The sequence below is a fragment of the Moschus berezovskii genome, chromosome 10, assembly GCF_049115385.1.
Source record: "Moschus berezovskii isolate FMDL1 chromosome 10, NW_MosBer_1.0, whole genome shotgun sequence".
NCBI classification, from domain to species: domain Eukaryota; kingdom Metazoa; phylum Chordata; class Mammalia; order Artiodactyla; family Moschidae; genus Moschus; species Moschus berezovskii.
Genome location: NC_142469.1, coordinates 104,036,738 through 104,062,451, shown reverse-complemented (window position 1 = coordinate 104,062,451; position 25,714 = coordinate 104,036,738). Strand labels below are relative to the sequence as shown.

Genomic DNA, 25,714 nt, shown 5'->3' with positions numbered 1-25,714 from the left:
AGTTATAGTAAATTGGGAATTACTTTGATTAACAAGGCGCTTAATTATCACCTTACTTTTCTGCAGAATATTTTTGTGTGTAAAACATCGTAACTTCGTGAGAAAACCATTTCTCATGTTTACTGTATGCCAGAAACTGGATGAGGTATTCAGTTCAGTTCAGTTCAGTCGCAGTATTAGTTATCTATTATTTCTTCTTTACAGATGCAAAAACACCAAAGTCAAGAGATACTAGGATCACACAGATAATAAATGGTAGAGAACAGTCTCCGACTCTAGGTCTCTCGGGCTTCAAAGTCTTTACTTTTAAACATTAAGTTGTATGTGATTTTTTTTTAATATATAAATATCACTATACAAATTTCATGAATTACCATGTGCTATTCTCTTATACCGGAGAAGGCAATGGCAAGCCACTCCAGTACTCTTGTCTAGAAAATCCCATGGACGGAGGAGCCTGGTGGGCTGCAGTCCATGGGGTCGCTACGAGTCAGACATGACAGAGCGACTTCACTTTCACTTTTCACTTTCATACATTGGAGAAGGAAATGGCAACCCACTCCAGTGTTCTTGCCTGGAGAATCCCAGGGACGTGGAGCCTGGTACGCTGCCGTCTATGGGGTCACACAGAGTCGGACACGACTGAAATGAATTAGCAGCAGCAGCATTCTTTTATACGTTGTCCAGGTCCAAGATTTTATTCATTTCAAAAGTAAATACTCAACATATATTAATTGCAAGACAGATATATGACTTGAATGTTAAGAACAGTTTGGCTATTTCTTCTTATTAGGGAAAAAAAAGTTTATCTTATTGGACTTATCCCTAATTGCATAGTTGTTTTAAAACTGTATACTTTAGGATTCCCCTGGCGGTCCAGTGGTTAAGACTCCGTACTCCACTGCAGGGGGCACAGGTTCGATCCCTGGTCGGGGAACTAAGATCCTGCTATGCTGCATGGCGTGGCCAAAAAACTAAGCAAAAAATTGTATACTTCATCTCAGGCATCTAAAATGAGCTAATTACTATAGTTACGTGAGAAACTGGCCTTCAACCTCCCAGGCAGCTACTCCAAAGAGAAAAGTGTATTGGATCACCAGGTTCATTGTCAAATAAAGGGAAGCCATCATGTGGTTGGGAGTTATTAACTTGTTCCTGGTGTGCGTTCTAAGATGCATCATCCTGTGGGTAGCAAACTCCGGGAGACAGTGAAGGACAGAGAACCTGGCCCTTGGGGTCGCAAAGAGTCGGACATGACTTGGTGACAACAACAACAAAAAACAACAAGAGGAGATATCTAGTATGTATTTGTATGTGAGCGAAGTGAACGTCACTCAGTCGTGTCCGACTCTCTGCTACCCCATGGACTGTACAATCCATGGAACTCTCCAGGCCAGAATACTGGAGCGGGTAGCCTATCCCTTCCCCAGGGGATCTTCCCAACCCAGAGATTGAACCCAGGTCTCCCACACTGCAGGCAAATTCTTCACCAGCTGAGCCACCAAGGAAGCCCTATGTATATGTAGGTATCTATCTATCTAATACACGTGTATCTATATAGACAGAGAGAGCTTGATCACAAGGAATTGGCTTATGTGATTATGGAGCTGGCCAGGCAAGTCCTAAATCCATAGAGCAGGCTGCAAGGAAGAGCAGGCTGGAACTCAGTTGTCCACAGGTGAACTCTCTTCTTGAGGAAGCTTCAGTTCTGCTCCTAAAAACTTTCAGCTGATGGAATCAGTCCCACCCAGATTACCTAGGACCATCTCCCTTCCTTAAGGTAAAGGGACTATTGGTCTTACCTATAAAATACATACAGTGAGAAACCTAGATTAGTGCTTGACTGAATAACTGGGTACTAGAAATGGCAGACCACTCCAGTGTTGTTGCCTGGAAAATCCCATGGACAGAGGAGCCAAGAATTGGACACAGCTTAGCAACTAAACCACCACCACCATAGTCTAGCCGAGTTGACACATGAAACTAACATCAAAGGCACGAAGATAATACAGCCCATATGTATTGGTTTTTAATCAAATTTCATAAGGGGATAGATTTTAGAAAATCAATAGACTATTATTACTGTTAAGATTTTTCTAGAGCTTTAAAGATTCTTTTTTTAAAAAAACTGCAGAAATTGTTGGCATTTGTCAGATCTATCTCAAAAGAAAATAACCCAGGAAAAGCATACAATGTAAACGGGTGGCAGTCGATTCTATTCAGTTAGTATTTACTCATGTGCTGTGCTAAGTCACTTCAGTCGTGTCCAACTCTGTGTGACCCCATAGACGGAAGCCCACCAGGCTCCCCCATCCCTGGGATTCTCCAGGCAAGAACACTGGAGTGGGTTGCCATTTCCTTCTCCAATGTGTGAAATTGAAAAGTGAAAGTGAAGTCGCCGACCCTTAGCGACCCCATGGACTGCAGCCTACCAGGCTCCTCCATCCATGGGATTTTCTAGGCAAGAGTACTGGAGTGGCTTGCCATTGCCTTCTCCGAGTATTTACTCATAAGACATCTTAAAAGAGCCTCAGCAAACGTGAGCCCACAGTTAATGACTAATAAGCCCCTGGGGAAATTGTGGCCTTCAACACTATTGGTTAAAGCCAGACCCACATGCCCCAGAAAGGAGACAGGCAAGTCGGCAGAGAGACTGTGAAAATGTTAGAGTCAGATTTGCTTCCTCCTCAAGCTCTTTGGAAATACCTGTGCCCTGGGAGTTTTTGCAAACAAACCAAAAATATGATTTCAAGGAATTCTATATCTGCCTAAGCCAGAACTCCCCAGCCTTCCTCTGTTCACTTTGCCCTTTGTGGCTGCTTCTCCTGGTGCTTCTAGGCCGTAAGAAATGCCTAACCGTTCTGTTTATTAAATATTTAGGTCCAAATAACATAGTAAGAATTAATATCTTAACAACTTAATAGCCATTTGAAAAAACAGTTCATGTAAATTGAAAGAAAAAAAATATATTTATTTCGTTCTTAAATAACTACATCTCCTGGTCCAAAGAAATGTTCACCTGTCTTTCTTATTGCACAGAAACCTCCAAAAATCCTGCTTTGCCGAAACATGATGTCATCAGAAGAAGAGTAGTACAATATACATTAGTACCATGAGTTAGTAATTCCGAATCCCACAGATGCCAGGTATCACTGCGTTTTTCCTCTAAAATGTAAACAATCCCACCACATCTCTGTGAATCTGTTGTGGCATCCCAGGGCTCCTTGGTACACAGATTGAGAACCAAAGGCCTAAGCATTGTTCAAGCACCTGGTTGACAGTCTTAAGTTCTAGATAATTAAATTAAAAGCCTAAACATATTTTTTAGATCAAACCAGACCTTCTAATTATGTCCCCATTTTGTATGAAACAGATTTGAGTTCTTTAACTAGAAAGCCAAAGGCACGCAGTAGCTAAACTTAAGTTATACTCTCTGAATAAGAGCAAATTAGCAAGTGCATTCATGCTAAATTTATCACCAGCACATTCTTCAAGCTTTTGCTTGCCTTTTGCCGTACTGAAGCGGTAAGGGTTTAATTTTTATATGCGCTTTTGTTTCTTTTTTTTTTAATAGTCTATTCTTTGTAGTACTGGTATGAAAGGGAATTCAATGTCTTTGTGTCAGGAAAGCCCTATTTATTCTGACAAAATGATCAACCTCCAGGGTGTTCCTCTACCATGAAACTGGTTTTAAATCTCATCCACGAGCTAATAAGATGTGAAGCATTTTCCCTGGCACGCCGAGAGATCAGACTTGCTTCCATGGAAAGCGCTGGGTTGAGGTCACACTGTGAGCTCTTCTCAATGAGTGAACCAGACAGTTCACAGTTTTTCAACACAAGAGCAGAGTGATGGGTCTAAGGCAAACCCAAAGATGACCAGATATATTAAAAAAAAAAATAGAAACCTTAAGAAGGAACTCTAGGACCCAACCTGTTCACTGTTCGCTGCATTAGCTTTCAGTTCAGGGAAAATTAAAATGTCAGTAATGAAAGTCTTGGTGCTTTGTGCAAGCACGTCCTGACACACACCCACTCTCCCATCAAGATGAACCTTTGAGGAAAGTTTCCGTCCTACAAAAGGCGGGCTCAGTCTCTTTGCTGTGAGAAGAAATAGAAGGCTATAAGACTCTGAAAGTGTTGGCTCAGAAGCCAGTTGGTGACATCTGTAGAAGAGGCCTTTTCCTTATAAAATACTTGTTCTTCTTGTTTGTTATGCCCTGAGATTAAAATGATTTTCAGATGAGTTGCTGAAACAAGAAAGTGACCGCGTGGAGGGTAGCGGGGGAGCAGGGAACCTGTTTCGGGTGAAGACAGCATGAAAGAAAAAAAACCGTCCTGGAAAGGCTGTTATTTTGAGGTGAAGCAGAGGTGGTGTGTTTTGGGATGAAGCTGGGTTTTTCTAGATCCTGTTTGTTTGGGGGGGTATCAGTTCAGCCTGTCTTTTTTTTTCCACTGTGTTGGGTCTTGGCTGCAGCTCAAGGGCCTGTCTCTAGTTGTGGCAAGTGGGATCTTAATTTCCCCACCAGGATCGAACCCGAGTGCGCTGCATTGGAAGGAGGATTCTGAACCGCTGGACCACCAGGGAAGTCCCCAAATCAGTCTTACCTCAAGCAAAATTGAGTTAAATTTCTGGTTTATGCTCTAGAATATGAATTTGGGAGCTGTTCAGCCTCTGGAAATTCTTCGAGGCTTCCAGGAATCCAGTGTCATTGCTATATGGGCTTATTGATTGCTGTGTAAAAGCATCCCCAAACTTAGGGTTTAGAACAGTGACAATCTGGTTCCTGCTTTGCTTTGGTTTGCCTTTGCCTGCACATCCAGATTTAGGCAGGAGGGGTAGAGAGTCCACCTCTCAAACAGAAGAGTATCAGGTCACACTGGGCCTGTTCTCCAAAACCACCACCATCGCCCACACGCCATACTCATTGACCGGGCTCTCTTCTCTGTTAGATCATCTTCTCTGAATACAGCTTCTGCTGGGAGAGACGTTACTCCCCACCGAGTAAAATGAGTGGTTGTTGAAGGGAACCAGTTTTCTAATGAAGCAACTTCTTCTCCCAGGTGGCACTAGTGGTAAAGGACCCCCCTGCCAATACAGGAGACACAGGAGATGCAGGTTCGATCCCTGGGTTGGGAAGATTCCTCTGGAGAAGGAAATGGCAACCCACTCCAGCGTTCTTGCCTGGAGAATCCCCATGGACTGAGGAGCCTGGCGGGCTGCAGTCTACGGGCTCGCAAAGCGCCAGACACGACGGAGCGACTCACACTTCACTTTCCCACACCCGCAGGTGGTCGTCTCTCAGTCCCAGTGTCAGCGTCCTGATCACCTTCCATAAGGACACCAATCCTATTGCGCAGTCCCACCTAAGGACCTCATTTTACCTTGCATGTGTGTGTGCTAAGCCGCTTCACTCATGTCCAACTCTTTGCAACCCTGTAGACTGTAGGCCATCAGGCTCCTCTATCCATGGGATTCTCCAGGCAAGAATACTGGAGTGGGTTGCCATTTCCTTCTCCAAGGGATCTTCCCCATCCAGGGATTGAACCCGCATTTCTGATGTCGCTAGAATTGGCAGGCATGTTCTTTAGCACTAGCGCCACCTGGGAAACCCCATTTTATCTTACTTACCTCTTCAAAGGTCTTATCTCCAAACACAGTCACATTCTGAGTTGCTGGGGGTTAGGGCTTCCACATATGAGTTTGTGGGGTGCAGAATTCAACCCATGATGGCCCATTTCTTTTTTTCCACGTAGGATTTCAATATAAAAGTAAGTCCCTTAACATCGATATATAAATCCTCTATGCAAGTAAGCATATTCAGAGTACATCATGCCAAATGCCAGGCTGGATGAAGCACATGCTGGAATCAAGACTGCAGGGGGAAATATCAATAACCTCAGATATGCAGATGACACCACTGTTATGGCAGAAAGTGAAGAAGAACTAAAAAGCTTCTTCATGAAAGAAGAGAGTGAAAAGCTGGCTTAAAGCTCAGCATTCAAAAAACTAAGATCATGGCATCTGGTCCCATCAGTTCAGTTCAGTTCAGTCGCTCAGTCATGTCCGACTCTCCGCGACCCCATGAATCACAGCACGCCAGGCCTCCCTGTCCATCACCAACTCCCAGAGTTCACTCAAACTCATGTCCACAGAGTCAGTGATGCCGTCCAGCCATCTCATTCTCTGTCATCCCCTTCTCCTCCCGCCCCCAACCTTTCCCAGCATCAGACTCTTTTCCAGTGAGTCAGCTCGTCGCATGAGGTGGCCAAAGTATTGGAGTTCCAGCTTTAGCATCAGTCCTTCCAATGAACACCCAGGATTGATCTCGTTTAGAATGGACTGGTTGGATCTCCTTGCAGTCCAAGGGACTCTCAAAAGTCTTCTCCAGCACCACAGTTCAAAAGCATCAATTCTTCGGCGATCAGCTTTCTTCACAGTCCAACTCTCACTTCATGGCAATTAGATGGGGAAACGATGGAAACAGTGACAGACTTTATCTTCTTGGGCTCCAAAATCACTGGAGATGTTGACTGCAGCTATGAAATTAAAAGATTATTGCTCCTTGGAAGAAAAGCTATGACCGACCTAGACAGCACATTAAAAAGCAAAAACCTTACTTTGCCAACAAAGGTCCATCTAGTCAAAGCGATGATTTTTCCAGTAGTCATGTATGGATGTGAGAGTTGGACCATAAAGAAATCTGAGCACCAAAGAATTGATGCTTTTAAACTGTGGTGTTGGAGAAAACTCTTGAGAGTCCCTTGGCCTGGAAGGAGATCCAACCAGTCCATCCTAAAGGAAATCAGTCCTGAATAGTCTTTGGAAGGACTGATGCTGAAGCTGAAGCTCCGATACTTTGGCCACCTGATGGGAAAAACTGACTCATTTGAAAAGACCCTGATGCTGGAAAGACTGAAAGCAGGAGGAGAAGGGGACAACAGAGAATGAGATGGTTGGATGGCATCACCGACTCAATGGACATGAGTTTGAGCAAGCTCTGGGAGTGGGTGATGGACAGGGAAGCCTGGAATACTACAGTCCATGGGGTCGCAAAGAGTCAGACACTACTGAGGGACTGAACTGAACTGATGCAAGTAAATAAATATCAGATGTGAAATTCTTGGCTGAGATTATTTTCCTCATATGCTAGCACCAGTAACACTTAACCGTAGGTATTCTTTGCATTGCTGTCTCTTCTGCTAGGCTAGAAACATTGCGAAGAGAGGAAATGTGACTCATTTTCGAAATGCTTCTACGGTGCTTGCTACATTCTTTAGTAAAGAGTGAACAGTGTCATCAAAATAGGACATTTTTTCCTCTTCGCGAAAGGTAGTTTGGCAAAGAAAGCATCACCAAGTCGGGGCGGGAGTAGAGCGAGCCTGGGAAAGAAAAGCCGGCTGTGACCAGACAGGGCCCGCAAGCCCGCCTTTCACCTGCTTGTGTTCTCCTGCAGTTCGTCTTCTGCCGGGACTGTAAGGAACCGTACCACGAAGGTGACTGCGGCGCCATGATTGAAGCCTCAGGAACAGTCACTCAGGTAATGTGCCCTCTTCCTTCCCCAGATCGGGGCTCAGGCTCTCACCGGGGACAGGAGCTGGTTTCTGGAGATCATCAAAGGTTCCGATCTGAAAAACTAAGGACCAGACTAGTAGCCTACAGCCATGGTAATGGGGCTTTGACCCCCGGTCATCAATCCCTCCGAAACGACCCCTGTCCTTGGGGTCCCGCTGTAGACTTCCCAACGGTCCTGTGTGGTGTGTTGGTTCTTCCACGGGAGTTCTTCCCCAGGGGTAAGTGGAGTAGGGATAAGGAGTCTAGCGTGATCGGAGAAGTCTTTAGAAAAGATATCAAACAATTTAACAACCTCTGAATCAGGGAAATCAATACTAACCTCACATTATTTTTTTTTAAGTGCCCTTGTTTAAAGTCTTTGGTGAGAACTCTCTCCATGAATGACATGATACAAGTATTATATGATGCAAGAATATCGTTGTTTCTTTAGCAATATGGTTACCAAACTCAGGTCCAGCTCCTCACTGCTGGAAAATCAATACCTTCGAGGCAGTTGTTGGTAGAAAGGAAAATTGCTTTTGATCAGAAAGCCAGCAATCTGAAATGGTGGACTCAGTGTCTCCCAGGAACCATCTCTGAAGAGTCTGCTCAGCCATGAAGGTTTTTAAGGGGAAAAAGGGAAGTAGTGTCAGTGAATCGTTGAGATGGGGGGTCAGAGTCATCGTCATCCCCCTCTGTGTGCAGGCTTCTTGACTTCTTGTGAGCTTTCTTTGGATGCTCTTTTGTTCATACAGTTTGTTCGAGAGATTACTGAAAGGTAAACTCCGAGGAGATCTGACCATATACTAATTACTTATTCATCATTTCCAGTTCTTTGATTTATGGAAAGAACCAACAGGTTAAACAAGCTATTGTTTGATCAAAAGATCTGATAGGTATGCTCCACCCTGGATGAACAGAGCTTAGGGGCACCTGGTTTGAGTTACAATGTAGCTTTGCTAAATTGACAGGAAAGGGGGTTTCCTGCTGAGGGTGGAATCCTGCAAAGAGCTGTGCTAAACTGCATTTCAGTCTTGATGAGGTAAAGCATGTGTTTACTGAGCCTGACTCTCTGACATGCTATATCAGACTTAAGGAAATACAAATGTATTTTCTTTTATTGGTTGATTATCACTCATTGGAAAAGACCCTAATGCTGGGAAAACTTGAGGGCAGGAAGAGAAGGGGACGACAGAGGATGAGATGGTTGGATGGCATCACTGACTCGATGGACATGGGTTTGAGTGAATTCCAGGAGTTGGTGATGGACATGGAGGCCTGGAGTGCTGCAGTCCATGGGGTCGCAATGAGTCGGACACGACTGAGTGACTGGACTGAACTGGACTGAGTGACTTAACGACAACAATGGCCAGATAAACCTTGGGGGAAAGGAGTGAAAATTTCAACACACTTGATGAATTTGCTCTTTAGTTTTTCTGCCAATAGAGACATTAACAAGGGTATAAACACCAAATCTACCCAGATAAATCCTTTAGTCATTCTATTGACAGGAACCTCATCCATAGGTGTAGAAGTTCCAGAACATTTTAATTTCACAAGTTGAGAATTGTAAATATCAGAATGTTCTAAAGGGCTTCCCTGGTGGCTCAGTGGTAAAGAATCCACCAGCCAATGCAGGAGACACAGATTCAATCCCTGATCTTTGAAGACCCCACATGCCTCAGAGCAGCTAAGTCTGTGCACACAAAATACTGAGCCTGAGTCCTCAAGCTGTAACTCCTGAAACCACGCACCCTATAGCCCCAGCTCCACAAGAGAAACCCCTGCGATGAGAAGCCCTCGCATCACACCTTAGAAAGGAGCCTGAACAGCAAAGAAACAGCACAGCCAAAAAGAAATGAACGGTAACATTCTAAAAACAAAAGAATAAAATAAAGTCTGTTTTTTTAAAAAATGAGAGCATAAAGAAGTGAATCCCTATGAGATTCTGCGGAGGTTTCTACTCAGTTTAAAGTAACCGAGGAAGCACAGTACATGAGCTCAGGGCTTCTCAGCAGCTCCTACTATACTGGCCTGACCGCACTAGGAGATTTAAGACTGAGCCGCCGTTTCTACAGCAGAGGCAGCACACGCCCTTTCTGTTGACTTATTTTAGCTCCAGGGCATTTGAATGCAAGCTCACTGGGTCCTGAGGTCAGGAATAATGATGTCCCTGAGACCCCACCACCTCCACCGCCTCAGGACCAGAAGATAGGCTGATGCTCTTGGAAATGGGTGTCGTCCCGCAGTTCACAACCATCTGTTCATACATGAACAGTCATGGACAAGGCCTTCCAAGTAGGGATACCCTAACATCTGTCTGTCTGTCTGCCAACAGTGAAGCGAGGAAGCACACTGCTTAACCCAAAGCTGTCCAGTGCCTGACACACCCCATCAACCCCTTCATTCAGGAGGAACCAGCCAACCTTGATGTTGACCACTAAGGTTGTTGCTGTTAAGTCGCTCAGTCGTGTCTGACTCATTTGTGACCACATGGCCTGTAGCCCGCCAGGCTCCTCTGTCCCTGGAGTGCTCCAGGCAGGAACACTGGAGTGGGTAGTTGTTTCCTTCTCCGGGGGATCTTCCCAGACCAGGGAGTGAACCCACGTCTCCAGTGTTGGCAGGTGAGTTGTTTACCACTGAGCCACCAGGCAAGCCCCAATGGTTAAGGTAACCCAAATTGAAAAAAGAAAAGGAACTCCAAAATATGGGAGAAGGAAAGTTATAGCTGGCCTTACAAACAGATGGCCAGTATCAAGGGGCCTGTGTCTGCAGATACCGTCTATTAGCAGGTATTAAACATCATTTCTACGGGACAGTCATCCTGTTAGATTCTCTGAAAAAATTCAGAAAAGTACATTTATCTTTAGAGGCTCACCAGGGAGCTATAGGGGAGGCTTATGGGAAAATAGATAATGGTAATAACATGCTAAAGCAAAATGTAGCAAACACAGTTTTGTGTAACGCTTCCCTGAGAAAGTCATGAAGGGCGGGTCAGAGCTTGTCAAGAGGACAGGTGACATAGAACATTCCAGCACCAAATGGACAAAGTACAGAAGCAAGATTCTCTCCAGCTAGACTTCTGTTCATCCCTGCATCCTGAGGCTCAAGACAGTACCTGGTGCATTGACATCTAATAGGTGTTTGTTGAGTGATGATGGTGTCAACTGAAGAAAAATGCACACCCTAAAAGTTGTGAATTAAGTTTTTATCTAGGGACCTTACTGAGGACTATAGCCAGGAGACAGACTCTCAGATAGATCTGAAGAACCACTCTGAAGATGTAAGGGAGGAGCAGAATAATAGGAGTTTTTGTGTTTGTTTCTTTCTGATAATAGTTTGTGCTGAAAAAAAAAAAAATGACGTCAAACATCAAAGTTAAGTTAATCACTCAGTCGTGTCTGACTCTTTGCGATCCCACGGACTGTAGCTTGCCCCGGCTCCTCTGTCCATGGAATTCTCCAGGCAACATACTGGAGTGGGTTGCCATTTCCTTCTCTAGGGGATCTTCCCCACCCAGAGTTCGAACCCAGGTCTCCTGCATTGCAGGCAGATTCTTTACCAACTGAGCCACTGGGGAAGCAAAGATTACTGCTAATCACACAAAACAGACTTCTCACATTAATGATTTTAGTGCTTTTCTTTGTGCGGGAAGATGCAAGGGTCTGGGCGCTGAAATTATCCCTTCAATGTGCATCTTCACTACGTAGGCCAGTGCCCAGAGCACAGAGTGGATCCTGGTTCTCTGCACTCCGAACTCCCCTCGGGAACTACCATGTAGGGGAGGGGGCCGCTGCTGTGGCGATGGCCTGATTTCAGGCCATGTTCCCTTTCCTCAGTGGCGTCTATAAAGGAAAAGGGGTTCTTTCATTTGTTCCACAGTATTAAACACCTCTAACAGGTTAGGCTTTGTTCTTGTCTGTGGGGATTAAGGACCTGCTTTCACGGAGTTTGTGCTACTTTATTAGATGTCACAGGCTCCCCAGGTGGCTCTGTGGCTAAAAAAAAAATCCGCCTGCAATGCAGATGACACAGGAGATGCGGAGTCCATCCTGGGTCAGGGAGGTCCTCTGGAGGAGGAAATGGCAACCCATTCCGGTATTCTTGCCTGAAAAATCCCATGGACAGAGGAGCCTAGTGGGCTACAGTCAGTCCATGGGGCTGCAAAGAGTCGGACATGACTTAGCAACTGAGCACACACACATTAGATGCCACGGGGTTGCACAATCAATATGATAGGAATTCCGACGAGGAATCTTTAATCCTAGACGGGGTTATCCAAGAGAGGATCCAGGAAGAGACAGCTCTGCAACAAGACCTCTCTAAAGTGAGCCTCGTTCCTGCCTGGTGCCCCTGGTAACTGAACCAGGTGACATATTTCTCTTATTTCAAAATGAAGCTAATGGCCCAACCAAAATGGGAAATTCTGCTGGTCCACTACTGCCTGAGAACAGAAGGCAACTGGAGTTTGCTGCCATTTCTTCCTAAGTCTCTGACCCATTGAGGGTCCTCCTCAGATGCACACGTGAAGAGACTGTAATTGAAGGGTCACGGCTGACCTGCAGTGGGGGGGAAGGGTTGCGAGAACCAAAATTGATGGGGAAGGTCTGAGAGTCCAGCACCGGGGGAGCCGTGACTGCCCCAGGCCTGAAGGGAGAGGAGGAGGAGAGGGTGTTTCACAGAGACCGACCTCAAGGGATGGAGCCAGAGGAGCTCTCAAGAAAGACATAATTTGGGGGCGGGGAGTCTACGTTGCCAGGAGTGGGCCCAAAGCTGGAGGGGAGTGACGACCACACCTTGACTTCTCCCACCCGTCCTCTGGGCTCTTGCTAACATCTCCCACTGGCCACACCCAACTGAAAGCCAGCCACAAAGGACAGCCTTCCATATGCAAGGCAGAGAGAGAAAAGAACCCAGGATAACCAGTATATTCTCCACGTCTCCCATTTCCTCATTTCGCCCAGAGCTACTCTTGGACACAGACGAGGATGAACCCAACAATCTATTTCATCAAGCTGAAAGAGCCAATTCCATTTGGCAAGAGAATGAAGGGTTTTTATTTTCCTAGAGCAAGTTTATTTTCTGTTCCCTTCATTTCTCTCAGACCACAGTGATCTTCAAATGGGTGACCTCTGCAATCCCATTGACCTGAAACCTTTGAAAGGATGGCACTCCACACACCTGACAATAAAAATCTCATTGCAGCCTCCCCTCCTGGGACGGAAGGCTTCAGATGAATCCTCATGTCTGAATGTTGCTAATACAACAAAACACTGTCATTAGCCTTCTTCAAATTTCCTTTCAGTTCAATTCAGTTGTAAGGCTTTTCCTTTTAGCTGTCCGTGGCTACACTCCACTCTTCTCCCTTGAAAGCTGAGCAGTTTCTGGGCTTTGATATGACTTATCCAACCAGACAGGCCTGTGTCTCCTGGGGCCCAATCGGGCTTTTCCCATCAACTAAGCTGTTTGACCCTACACTTAATGCATTTTTTGATTAATGCAACATTTGAAAACAAACAAACAAACTCAAAAATTGGTTTTAAATTGGTTTTAAAATATTGAACGAGCTTGAAGTCGAAACTGCTGGGGGTCTGGGGAATCAGTGACAGAAGATCAATCTTTCTCGGGCTAATGAGAGTCCAGCCCCATTTGCTGCTTCTTGCTTGAGCCAGGGTGTTCTCCTCCACGTGTTCCCCTGGAGGCTTTCTAATAAGTAAACACTTGCTCTTGTAAACCACATAAATTGATTCGTTCTCCCAGGGGTTCTAAGTAGTTGACGTTCCTCCTCCTATTCAACAAGAAGGCAAACTGAGGCTTCCAGAGTTGTCTGGTGTTTGTTGTCCAAGGCCACAGAGCTTATTTTCATTGGCTGCGCCTGCTCAAAGGAGTCTGGGAACAGTGACCCCTCTCTCTGATGCATAGATCTGCAGTGTCTAATGGGAGTGTGCACCCCTGCCTGCCAAGCTCCTACTCGACCTGCAGACCCAGAGCCTGTGTCTCCTCCTCCATGAAGCCATGTGCCCAGCCCACAACTTCCTCCAAGCTCTCAGACTACCACACAGACCTCTGTGAGCCATTCATCACATTGAAATGCTGTTTCCTTGGATCTTCCCTAAGATGCTGAGCTTTCTTGGCGCAAGATTTGTACCTGTTTTGTCTTTATAACCCCAGTGTCCAGTCCTTAGGCGGGACCCATTAAATGTTAGTGAGTGAATGACGGCCCCCCACTTTCATCCCCACTTGTCCAACCTCATGTGAGGCTGGGAAAGAATGCTACAGAAATAGGGGAGGGGTGGAGGCCAAGGTGGCGACCCAGGAGCCCCTGAGCCCCTACTTCTCGCGGCCACCCTAAGCCCACAGGCCTGCCTCAGGGATAATAATACAGGTTCAGTTCCAGACCATCGCAACAAGGCAATATCACAGTAAAGCAGGTCTCACAAATGTTTTTGTTTCCCAGTGCATATAAAAGTTATGTTTGCACTCTGTTATATTCTACATAGTATACAATACCATTGTGTTCCAAAAATACATCCCTTATTAAGAAGCTATTGTTCATTCACTAAGGTGGGTCTGCCTTTTTGCGACCCCATGAACTGCAGCACGTCAGGCTCCTCTGGCCTTCACTGTCTCCCCGAGTTTGCTGAAACCCATGTCCGTTGAGTCGATGATGCCATCCAACCATCTCATCCTCCGTCACCCGCTTCGTCTCTTGCCCTCAATCTTTCCCAGCATCAGGCAGGGTTTTCTCCAACGAGTCGGCTCTTTGCTTCAGGTGGCCAAAGTATTGGTGCTTCAGCATCAGTCCTTTCAAGGAATACTCAGGGTTGATTTCCTTTAGGATGGACTGGTTGGATATCCTCACAGTCCAAGGAACTCTCAAGAGTCTTCTCCAGCACCACAGCTCAAAAGCATCAATTCTTCGGCTCTCAGTCTTCATGGAGCTTTATTGGCAAAGTGATGTCTTTGTTTTTTAAAATGCTGTCTAGGTCTGTCGTAGCTTTTCTTCCAGGGAGCAAGTGTTGAGGCTGCTGACTGATCAGGGTGGTGGTTGCTGAAGGTTGGGATGGCTGTGGAAATCTCTCAAAGTAAGACAGCAATGAGATCTGCCACATGGATTGACCCTTCCTTTCACGAACAGTGTCTCCTCCTCCATGAAGCCATGTGCCCAGCCCACAACTTCCTCCAAGCTCTCAGACTACCACACAGACCTCTGTGAGCCATTCATCACATTGAAATGCTGTTTCCTTGGATCTTCCCTAAGATGCTGAGCTTTCTTGGCGCAAGATTTGTACCTGTTTTGTCTTTATAACCCCAGTGTCCAGTCCTTAGGCGGACATTTCACCCTGTAGCATTTCACCCTCAGCAGAACTGCCTTCACAACTGAGGTCAGTCTTCTCAAATCCTGCCGCTGCTTCATCAGGCCAGTTTAGGTAATATTCTAAATCATTCGCTGTTGTTTGAACCGTCTTCGCAGCATCCGCCCCAGAAGTCAATTCCATCTCAGGAAACACCCTTACTTGTTCATCCACAAGAAGCAACTCCTTATCCATAAAGTTCACCGTGAGATTGCATCACTTCAGTCACATCTTCAGGCTGTAATTCTAGTTCTCTCCCGATTTCCACCAGATCTGCCGTTCCTTCCTCCACTGAGATCTAAAGCCCCAAAATCACCCTGGAAGACTGGAATCAGAGTCTTTCAAACTCCCGTGAGTGTTCACGAATGTTCACTTCAGTGAACATCCATGAATCATGACTGTACCTCGTAGCATCTCAAATGCTGAGTCCTTTGCAGAGGCGTTCGATTTCCTCTGCCAAAATCGACCAGAGGGATCACTGTCTATGGTGGGTACCGCCTCATGAAGTGTATTTCTTAAATCGTAAGACTTGAAAGTCGAAGCGACCCTGATGCTTGGGTGGCAGAATGGATGTTGTCTCAGCAGTCATGAAAACAACATGAATCTCATTGTACGTCTCCATCAGGGCTCTTTGGTCACCAGGAGCATTGTCAGTGAGTAGTAACATCTTGAAAGGAGCCCTTTATCTGAGCAGTAGGTCTCAACCATGGGCTTGAAATATTCAGTAAAGCGTGTTGTGAACAGATGTGCTGTCATCCAGGCTTTGTTGTTTCTTTTACGGAGCAAAGGCAGAGAAGATAGAGCGTGATTCTTAAGGGCCCTGGGATTTGGGGGATGGTAGATGCATGTTGGCTTCACCTTATCACTGACTCCATGGACATGAGTTTGAGCAAGCTCCAGGAGTTGGTGATGGACAGGGAAGCCTGGCATGCTGCAGTCCATGTATCGCAATGAGTCGGACATGGCTGAGTGACTGAACTGAACTGAACTGAAGTCACCAGCTGCATTCACCCCTAACAAGAGAATGAGCCTGTCCTTTGAAGCTTTGAAGCCAAGCATTGACTTCTCCTCTCTAACTATGAGAGTGCTGGATGGCACCTTCTTCTGAGATAACGCCGTTTCTTCTGCTGTTTGGTGTAGCCACCTTCGTGAAGTAGCTCAGTAACTTGCTGCAGCTTCCACCTCAGCCCTTGCTGCTTCACTCTGCACTTTTATGTTATGGAAGAGACATCTTTCCTTAAACCTCATGGGCCAACCTCTGCCAGCCTCAAACCTTCCTTATGTAGCTTCCTCACCACTCTCAGCCTTCATAGAATTGAAGAGAGTAGAGCCTTGCTCAGTGCTTTCCCGGTGGCTCACTGGTAAAGAATCACCTGCAATGCAGGAGACACGGGAGACACAGGTTCAATCCCTCGTTCAGGAAGATCCCCTGGAGGAGGGCATGGCAACATACTCCAGTGTTCTTGCCAGGAAAATCCCATGGAAAGAGAAGCCTGGTGGACTACAGTCCATGTGGTCGCAAAGAGTCGGACACGACCAAAGTGACTGAGCGCAGAGCCTTGCTCTGGATCCAGCTCTGGTTTAGGGAGTGTTGTGGTCGCCTTGCTCTGGATCCAGCTCTGGTTTAGGGAGTGTTGTGGTCGCCTTGCTCTGGATCCAGCTCTGGTTTAGGGAGTGTTGTGGTCACTTTGCTCTGGATCCAGCTCTGGTTTAGGGAGTGTTGTGGTCACTTTGCTCTGGATCCAGCTCTGGTTTAGGGAGTGTTGTGGTCGCCTTGCTCTGGATCCAGCTCTGGTTTAGGGAGTGTTGTGGTCGCCTTGCTCTGGATCCAGCTCTGGTTTAGGGAGTGTTGTGGTCGCCTTGCTCTGGATCCAGCTCTGGTTTAGGGAGTGTTGTGGTCGCCTTGCTCTGGATCCAGCTCTGGTTTAGGGAGTGTTGTGGTCGCCTTGCTCTGGATCCAGCTCTGGTTTAGGGAGTGTTGTGGTCACTTTGCTCTGGATCCAGCTCTGGTTTAGGGAGTGTTGTGGTCGCCTTGGTCTTCTCTTCAGATCACACAGCTTTCTCCACATCCACAGTAAGGCTGTTTTCACTTTCTTATCGTTTCTGTGTTCACCGCAGCAGCACTTTAAATTTCCTTCAAGAACTTTTCCCTTGCATTCAGAACTTAACAGTTTGGTGCAGGAGGTCTGGCTTTCAGCCTGCTGAGGCTTTGGACACGCCTTCCTCACTAAGCTTAGTCACTTTCTAGCTTTTGATGTAAATTAGAGACGTGCAACTCTTCCTTTCACTTAGACACCGTTGAGGGGTATTGATCGGCCTAATTTCCATCCTGTTGTGTCTCAGGGAATAGGGAGGCCTGAGAAGAGGGAGAAAGGCAGGGGAACTTGTGGTCTCCAGGGCAGTCACAACACACATATTTCTTGACTAAGTTCAAAGTCTTATATGGGCATGATTCATGGTGCCTCAGAACAATTGCAATAGTAACCTCAAGGGTCACTGGTCACAGATCACCATAACCCATAATAATAATGGAAACGTTTGAAATATTGCAAGAATTACCAAGATGTGACACAAAAGCTCAAAGTGAGCAAATGCGATCGGAACAGTGAATACCTGTGAAGGGCAGTACCGTGAAGCATAATAAGACAAGCTCTGACTGTACAGCCGCACACCATGCAATGAGAGGGATCCGGGGACCAGCCGCACACCATGCAATGAGAGGGATCCGGGGACCAGCTGAGTGACTCCTGCACACTAGACAAAGGAGAACACACCCGCAGGAAGCAGGCAGGAAAGGCTGACACACTCTTGCAGTGAAACCCACTCCCCAGGGTTTCCCTGGCAGTCCAGTGGTTAAGACCTGGCACTTCTACTGCGAGGAGCACAGGTTTGATCCTGCGTGCCATACAGTGCCCCAGGTGGCAAAGAATCCACCTGCCAGTGCAGGAGCTTCAGGATACACGGGTTCGATCCCTGGGTCCCTGGATCAGGAAGATCCCTTGGAGTGGGAACAGAGGAGCCTGGCAGGCTATAGTCCACGGGGTCACAAAGAACCGGATACAACTGAGTGACTGAGCATGATCTGTGCAGCAGCAAAAGAAATCCCCACCCCAGTGTTGACCCCTGGAACTGCAAGGGAACCCCCAACATGCAGCTCCTCCCTAAGGACCAAAGGCTTTGGACCCTGCATCTTATGCACTGTTAGGATTCCCGCTGGAGGGACTGACTCCCAAAGCAGCTAGCTCTAATATCCAACGGGGCTTGTGTCCGTGAGACCCACAGGACTGTAGCAAACCAAGAAGTAATTCTTAACAAGACGCGCAGCACTCGCCATGGCTCCCCGCACAGGGCTTAGTGCAGAGGGCACAGGCAAAATCATCTCTCCGTCTTTCCATGAGAGAGGTGGTCTGCATACTTTGACAGTTGCTGCCTGAGCGCCAGGCTTCTAATTTAGCAGGCATTAGGAGTGGGCTCTGACCCCAAAGACCAGGGAAGCCAGAGCACAGCTCCCCTGCCTTCTCTCTCTAATCTACGACAAGTCAGCAGTGTCTCCCTGGCAGGAGCCTGGGCACGAGTCTGCACCGCAGCTCTTAAGGCTGCTGCCCTCAGCACGAATCGCATACCGCTCTGATGGACATCGAGGCTTCCATTCATCAGTCCCGCGGGACCGGAGCAAACAAAGAAGCAATTCTGAGCTGGCTGTCCCTCCGGGACTCAGCACAGAGGGAGCAGACCCAAAAAAAAAAAAGCCTGTCTTCTATCCTGAAAGGGGTATTTTAAAAGTGCCACCTGGGGCCCAGGCTTCTAGTTTAGTGGGCCTCCAGGGGCTGACTGCAGTTCTTCCCAGAGACCAGGGAAGCCGGCAAACCCATCTCCCACCTTCTCCCCTCGGCCTGTTCCAGTAATGGAACCAAGGCCTCAGAATCTCTCAGGACGGAGTTTGTACACACCCAGTTTTTGCAGCTTCCACCTGAGGTGACCCCACCCACCTGGGGTCCCCTGGCCCTAATAGCCAAAGGGGCTTGTATCCATGAGTCCTGTAGGACGGTAGCAAACAAAGAAGCCGTCTTTTTAGGTTTCTTTTGGTTGCGCTGGATCTTCCGTGTGGCAGGAGGGCCTTTTCTGGTTGCAGGGAGCGGGGGCTCCTCTCGAGGTCTGGCCCACGGGCTCCTCACTGCGGTGGCTTCTCTCGTTGCAGAGCCCGGCTCTCGGGCACACGGGCTTCAGTAGTTGCAGCATGTGGGCTCAGTAGTTGTGGTGCTAGGGCTTATGGCATCTTGGCAAGTGGCATCTTCCTGGACCAGGGCATGTGGCATCTTCCTGGACCAGGGGTCGAACCCGTGTCCCTTGCATTGGCAGCTGGAGTCTTATTTATCCACTGCACCCCCTGGGAAGTCCCAAAGAAACAGTTCTTAGTGGGCACAGGAACACCACCACCACCCCCTGCAAGCACCTGCTCGTACCCAGCAGAGAGGGAGCAGGAAAAACACCCATCCCCCAGGTGCTCCCTGGAAGGGGCCTACTGACATGTTTTCCGAGCTGCTGCCTGAGAATCCACTTCTAATCAGCCCAAGTGCAACTGGGCTGAGTGCCATCCTCCCCTTTCCTCCCCTTGGGACAGTGACAGGTCTTGGCATACACCCAACTGCCGGGAGCCACTAAGAACAAAAGAGGAGGCTTGGACAATCACAGGAGGCAGAGAGACAACTGGTAACCCAGGCCACTCCGGTCGATAATATTCAGCCCCTGCACTCGACCACTCTGTCAAAGCTGAGAGCCGTGGCTGTTTCATCTAAGGCACAGAAACCCACACGGAGTCAGAAAAACGAAGAAACAGAGGAAAATGTTCCAAACAAAAGAACAAGATGAGTCTCCAGAAACAGATCTTATTTTCATGGAGATGAGTGATTTTCCTGATGGGGTGACAGTCAGCAGATGTTCACTGAGGTCAGTAGAGCAATGCATGTACAAGGTGCAGACACAAGCAGTGCGTATGTAATTTCAACAAAGAGAAACTATTAAAAAGTACCAACCAGAAACCGCAGAGCTGAAGAATACAATAACCGGACAGAAATTTGTAACAGAAAGTTTTGACAGCAGACTAGATCAGGCAGGAAAAAGGATAAAGCAAACTCAAAGAATTTTGCAGTGGAATTCATCCCATCAGAGGCGTATTGGAAGGGTAAGGATGAAACAGAGGAAAGATACTGTAAGAAACTTACGGGGCACACTATTTAATGAAATAGCCCAGGCATGCATTATGAAAAGTGGAAGTGTAAATTGCTCAGTTGTGTCCGACTCTTTGCAACCGCATGGACTGTAGCCCACCAGGCTCTTCTGTCCATGGAATTCTCCAGGCAAGAATATTGAACTGGGTAAGCCATTCCCTTCTCCAGGGAAACTTCCCAACCCAGGGATTGAACCCAGGTCTCCTGCACTGCAGGCGGATTCTTTACAGTCTGAGCCACCAGGGAAGCACAAATGAAATATTGACATATAACATTTTATAAGTTTAAAGGGCACAATATATTGATGATAAAAGAGTTCATCACGAAGATATAACATTAGGGAATATTTTTTAATGCTAGTATATATTTATTCACTCCACACAGTTCAGTTCAGTCGCTCAGTCGTGTCCGACTCGCCGCGACCCCATGAATCACAGCACACCAGGCCTCCCTGTCCATCACCAACTCCCGGAGTTCACTCAAACTCATGTCCACAGAGTCGGTGATGCCATCCAGCCATCTCATTCTCGGTTGTCCCCTGCTCCTCCCGCCCCCAACCTTTCCCATCATCAGAGTCTTTTCCAGTGAGTCAACTCGTCGCATGAGGTGGCCAAAGTATTGCATTTTCAGCTTTAGCATCAGTCCTTCCAATGAACACCCAGACCTCCCTTAGAACGGACTGGTTGGATCTCCTTGCAGTATAAGGGACTCTCAAGAGTCTTCTCCAACACCACAGTTCAAAAGCATCAATTCTTCGGTGATCAGCTTTCTTCACAGTCCAACTCTCACATCCATACATGACCATAGGATAAACCATAGCCTTGACTAGACGGACCTTTGTTGGCAAAGTAATGTCTGCTTTTTAATATATTATCAAGGTTGGTCATAACTTTCCTTCCAAGTAGTAAGCGTCTTTTAATTTCATGGCTGCAATCAGCATCCGCAGTGATTTTGGAGCCCAAAAAAGTAAAGTCTGACACTGTTTCCACTGTTTCCCCATCTATTTCCCAAGAAGTGATGGGACCAGATGCCATGATCTTTGTTTTCTGAATGTTGAGCTTCAAGCCAACATTTTCACTCTCCTCTTTCACTTTCATCAAGAGGCTTTTTCGTTCCTCTTCACTTTCTGCCCTAAGGGTAGTGTCATCTGCATATCTGAGATTATTGATATTTCTCCCAGCAATCTTGATTCCAGCTTGTGCTTCTTCCAGCCCAGCGTTCCTCATGATGTACTCTGCATATAAGTTAAATAAGCAGGGTGACAATATACAGCCTTGACGCACTCCTTTTCCTATTTGGAACCAGTCTGTTGTTCCATGTACAGTTCTGACTGTTGCTTCCTGACCTGCATACAGGGTTTCTCAGGAGGCAGGTCGGGTGGTCTGGTATTCCCATCTCTTTCAGAATTTTCCACAGTTTATTGTGATCCACACAGTCAAAGGCTTTGGCATAGTCAATGAAGCAGAAATAGATGCTCTTCTGGAACTCTCTTGCTTTCTCCATGATCCAGAGGATGTTGGCTATTTGATCTCTGGTGCCTCTGCCTTTTCTAAAACCTGCTTGAACATCTGGGAGTTCACGGTTCACATATTGCTGAAGCCTGGCTTGGAGAATTTTGAGCATGACTTTACTAGCGTGTGAGATGAGTGCAATTGTGCGGTAGTTTGAGCATTCTTTGGCATTGCCTTTCTTTGGGATTGGAATAAAGACTGACCTCTTCCAGTCCTGTGGACACTGCTGAGTTTTCCAAATTTGCTGGCATATTGAGTGCAGCACTTTCACAGCATCATCTTTCAAGATTTGAAATAGCTCAACTGGAATTCCATCACCACCACTAGCTTTGTTCATAGTGATGCTTTCTAAGGCCCACTTGACTTCACATTCCAAGATGTCTGGCTCTAGGTCAGTGATCACGTTATCATGACTATCTTGGTCGTGAAGATCTTTTTTGTACAGTTCTTCTATGTATTCTTGCCACCTCTTCTTAATATCTTCTGCTTCTGTTAGGTCCATACCATTTCTGTCCTTTATCGAGCCCATCTTTGCATGAAATGTTCCCTTGCTATCTCTAATTTTCTTGAAGAGATCTCTTGTTTTTCCTATTCTGTTGTTTTCCTCTATTTCTTTGCATTGATCACTGAGGAAGGCTTTCTTATCTCTCCTTGCTATTCTTTGGAACTCTGCATTCAGATGCTTATATCTTTCCTTTTCTCCTTTGCTTTTCGCTTCTCTTCTTTTCACAGCTATTTGTAAGGCCTCCTCAGACAGCCATTTTGCTTTTTTGCATTTCTTTTCCATGGGGATGGTCTTGGCCCCTGTCTCCTGTACAATGTCACAAACCTCCGTCCAGAGTTCATCAGGCACTCTATCTATCAGATCTAGTCCCTTAAATCTATTTCTCACTTCCACTGTATAATCATAAGGGATTTGATTTAGGTCATATCTGAAAGGTCTAGTGGTTTTCCCTACTTTCTTCAATTTAAGTCTGAATTTGGCAATAAGGAGTTCATGATCTGAGCCACAGTCAGCTCCTGGTCTTGTTTTTGCTAACTGTATACAGCTTCTCCATCTTTGGCTGCAAGGAATATAATCAATCTGATTTCGGTGTTGACCATCTGGTGATGTCCATGTGTAGAGTCTTCTCTTGTGTTGTTGGAAGAGGGTGTTTGCTATGACCAGTGCATTCTCTTGACAAAACTCTATTAGCCTTTGCCCTGCTTCATTCTGTGCTCCAAGGCCAAATTTGCCTGTTACTCCAGGTGTTTCTTGACTTCCTACTTTTGCATTCCAGTCCCCTATAATGAAAAAGATATCTTTTTTGGGTGTTAGTTCTAAAAGGTCTTGTAGGTCTTCATAGAACTGTTCAACTTCGGCTTCTTCAGCGTTACTGGTAGGGGCATAGGCCTGGATTACTGTAACATTGAATGGTTTGCCTTGGAAACGAACAGAAATCATTGTGTCGTTTTTAAGATTGTATCCAAGTACTGCATTTCAGACTCTTTTGTTGACCATGATGGCTACTCCATTTCTTCTAAGGGATTCCTGCCCACAGTAGTAGATATAATGGTCATCTGAGTTAAATTCACCCATTCCAGTCCATTTTAATTCACTGATTCCACAGGAGCACCTAAATATTTAAAACAAATATTTGCGGACCAAAAGGAAGAAACAGATAGCCATATGATAACCGCGGGGAGTTTCGGCACCTCACTTACAGCCGTAGACGTATCACCAGACAGAAAACCAACTAGGAAATGTTAGGCCTCAACTACGTGTCGTGTTCTCAGGAAGCAAGCGCTGAGACCCTAGAGGTGTGAGCGCAGGCTTGGGGGGGGTGCACTTGGGGGCCTCTCGCTGCGCAGGGTGAAGGCAGCAGGACGGCAGGCAGAGGAAGGGGGTGCAGCTGCAGCGGGAGTTCAGCCCGTCCTGTGAGGAGCTCTGGAGCCAGGACGGGCCCTCAGATCTCCTCTGCATCAAGGAGGGCGGGGAGCAGGGATTCACACCCCCACGCACACACCCAGCAGGGAGCGTGACACGGCGGAGGAAGCCTCTGCTTTCCGCGGAGGGCAGTTCCTGGTTGGAGACTGTAGCTGAGAGCTGTGCGGCCAACACACCTCGTGGCCAGGGCCTCAGCACAACTACAGTCCACCCTTTGTGCCGCTCAGAGAATGGGGTAACAGTCATGCAGATGCTCGCTGAGGTCAGTGGAGCAGTGCACACACAAGGTGCAGACACACGCAATGCGTACATGAATCCAGCAAAGAGAAGCTGTTAAAAAGTACCAACCGGAAATCACAGAGCTGGACAATAGAATAACTGATCAGAAATTTGCAACACAGTTTCGAATGCAGATCAAGCAGGAGAAAGGATAAAGCAGACTGACAGAGAGGGCAGTGGAATTCATCCCATCAGAGGCCTACTGGAAGGGTAAAGGATGAAACAGAGGTAAGATCCTCCCTGACCGTCAGGAAGAGACAGGGCTGCAGCCATAAGGGAGGGAAGAGGAGCAGGTGGGTGCCCAGGCGATTGATCCACTATGCCATCTGTCGGTGCCCTCCTGCCCAGCCTAGAGAGCAGATGGTCAAGCTGAGTAGTCGTGGCTTTAGAATGGCAGGTGGCCAGGGGCCTGGACCCGTCAGGGATGACCTGGAGGGGCCTGGCTGAGGGTGTGTGCGGGTGAAGCAGACGCCACCTCCAGACCAGCTGCAGTGCTGTGAGCTGTGGTCCCCCCACTTACCTTCCTCCTGTAAACCTTCCTGAGAGTCCGTTATGCTGCCAGAGTGGCAGCTCCTCCCCCTGCCCTCCAGTCTCTGGGCAAGCAACATAAAGACGCAGCGGTGGCTTCACGTTGAACAGAATTCTTCATATATATCCTGGGCTCAGTAGTCGCAGCTTCCAGGCTCCAGAGCACAGGTTCAACAGTTGCTGCACTTGGCCTTAGTTGCTCTGCGGCACGTGGGATCATCCCAGACCAGGGATTGAACCTATGTCTCCTGCACTGGCAGGCTAATTCTTTACCTCTGAGCCACCAGGGGAGCCCTTTTTCTTTTTAAACACTAATTCTTAAAAAAAAAAAAATTCTCTATTTGGCTGCACCAGATCTTAGTTGTGGCATGCAGGTTCTTTCAATCGCAGCATATGAGATCTAGTCCCCTGACCAGGGACTGAACCCACACCACCCCCTGCATTGGGAGTAAGGAGTCTTAGCAACTGGACCACCAGGCAAGTCCCTTTTATTAAAAAAAAATGTATTTATTTGACTGCACTGGCTCTTAGTTTCAGCATGGAAGATCTAATTCCCTGACCAGGAGTTGAACCCTGGCCCCCTGCATTGGGAGCAGGGAGTCTTGGCCACTGGCCTGCCAGGGAAGCACTCCAAGTTTAACAGAATTCGTGATGGAAGCATTTTTCCCTGTAGGAACCAGAGCCTCTGTACCTGTGAGGCTCAGAGCTGCGCAGACAGAACACAGATTCCCAGGTGGGTCCCTGGGAGTTGCGGCAAGAGGGACCAGTCCTGCTCCCACCTTTGACCTTGAGCCCTCGGATTCTACCTGGTGGAGGCACAGTATCGGGTGTGGTTGTCAATTTACGTGGAAACAACGGACAGAAGCAAGGTGTTCAGGGAGGGATGACAGGTTCTCTCTGGGCATCTCAGCAGAAGTGCTCAGCAGGTCAAGGGAGATATGCATAGACCACCTCAGAGGGATGCTCGGCTGATAAAGACACCGATCAGATTTATCATCTCGGGACCCCGCACCTCAACCCCCAGTTCTATAACCAGAGGCTGAGAGACATGCCTGCCCTGGAGAAGGAGCTTGAAAACAGCCACAGCTCAGAAGGCCTAGATTCTGAGTGCCCTTTGCCGTCTCTCTGCGGGCTTTCCTCCCAGCCATCCACTGCCATTCATGTAAGGGCAGCCCCAGAATTGGGAGATGGGGCGGGAGATGGGGGTAGATTATTCCCGGAGGTCTGGGTGCACCGTTCTCTGGTAGTGTAGCTCATGAATCACTTCTTGGTTTACGTAAAGCAGATTTCTCAATGCTACTTCACTCAAGTCCTTGACTCTGGACACGAAGG

The 25,714-nt window shown here is 47.2% G+C and overlaps 1 protein-coding gene across 5 annotated transcripts in view; it reads left to right on the top strand.

Moving 5' to 3' along the window:
* The window catches only part of PRKN (parkin RBR E3 ubiquitin protein ligase), a 1,261,621-nt gene that overhangs the window by 1,213,564 nt on the left and 22,343 nt on the right, over positions 1-25,714 (top strand). For all 5 annotated transcript variants that reach the window (XM_088840889.1, XM_055433926.2, XM_055433924.2 and 2 more), the window contains one exon: positions 7,457-7,540. In XM_088840889.1, the coding sequence (XP_088697015.1) occupies positions 7,457-7,540 (84 nt within the window). The remainder of the gene's footprint in view (positions 1-7,456; positions 7,541-25,714) is intronic.